The following is an 815-nucleotide window of genomic DNA, read 5'->3' on the forward strand; positions in this document are numbered from 1 at the left end:
TTTACATGATTTCACTTAGCTTCAAAGAGAAAGGATTTTCTAGTAACCAGCAAACTTAAATGTCTTATAAAACATGCATGAAGAATTAAGAAAAGAACAGGTCTATACTCACCAACAGCAAGCAGTGGCTGATACATCTTGATGTTTTTGGTGGTCAACGGCGGACACATACGGACCGTAAACTGCGGTGAAGGCAGGCCTGAAAGCAGTCCTGTTAGCAGGAATTTGAGGTGCACTTCCTGCAGAATGGCACCTTTGGGATGTTCTTCCCCAGCAATTGCGCTTTGCCCTGATTTGCAATTAAAAATACCAATATGTTAATTATAACGTGTACTGATCTTAAAAATCTCAAAAAACTTTCCAGGGGAAACACTCTTCAGACCAAGAAGAGCATCCTCCAGTCCAGAAGGTGTCGCGTGCCACTCCAGGGGCTTTGGCTATGCAAGGGCTCTGCACTTAGCTATAGGACCTAAACTGCACTGACATCTCAAAAAATAGATTATTCCAGAGTACTGCCATCCAGAATTTGGGGACCTTTGTCTCCTAAGAAACACTGTGTCAGCCAAAGTTCCTGGAATTAGGGCACCAAAGGCAAATCAAGGCAACTAGATTTGAAGGGCAGTTTCTGAGGAGTGGGAGGCTGCAGCGCAGTCCCTACTTATTGCCTTTTTAAAGAGTCACTTTCAATTGATGCCCTTTGTAATCGCAAACAACAGGTTCAAAGAACTCCTTTAGATTTCTAACAAGAAACTTAACGTGTCTATGAAATTACAAAATTTAAGCTTCACAATTACTTTATATAAAAATATGTAAAA

General features: G+C 41.0%; 1 protein-coding gene across 2 annotated transcripts in view; it reads right to left on the bottom strand.

Annotated features, from left to right (window-relative positions):
- Positions 1–815, bottom strand: part of WDR11 (WD repeat domain 11) — a 65,503-nt gene that overhangs the window by 44,401 nt on the left and 20,287 nt on the right. For both annotated transcript variants that reach the window (XM_011359219.2, XM_011359220.2), the window contains one exon: positions 113–289. In XM_011359219.2, the coding sequence (XP_011357521.1) occupies positions 113–289 (177 nt within the window). The remainder of the gene's footprint in view (positions 1–112; positions 290–815) is intronic.

This window comes from Pteropus vampyrus, unplaced genomic scaffold (genome assembly GCF_000151845.1).
Source record: "Pteropus vampyrus isolate Shadow unplaced genomic scaffold, Pvam_2.0 Scaffold46, whole genome shotgun sequence".
In the NCBI taxonomy this organism is placed as follows: domain Eukaryota; kingdom Metazoa; phylum Chordata; class Mammalia; order Chiroptera; family Pteropodidae; genus Pteropus; species Pteropus vampyrus.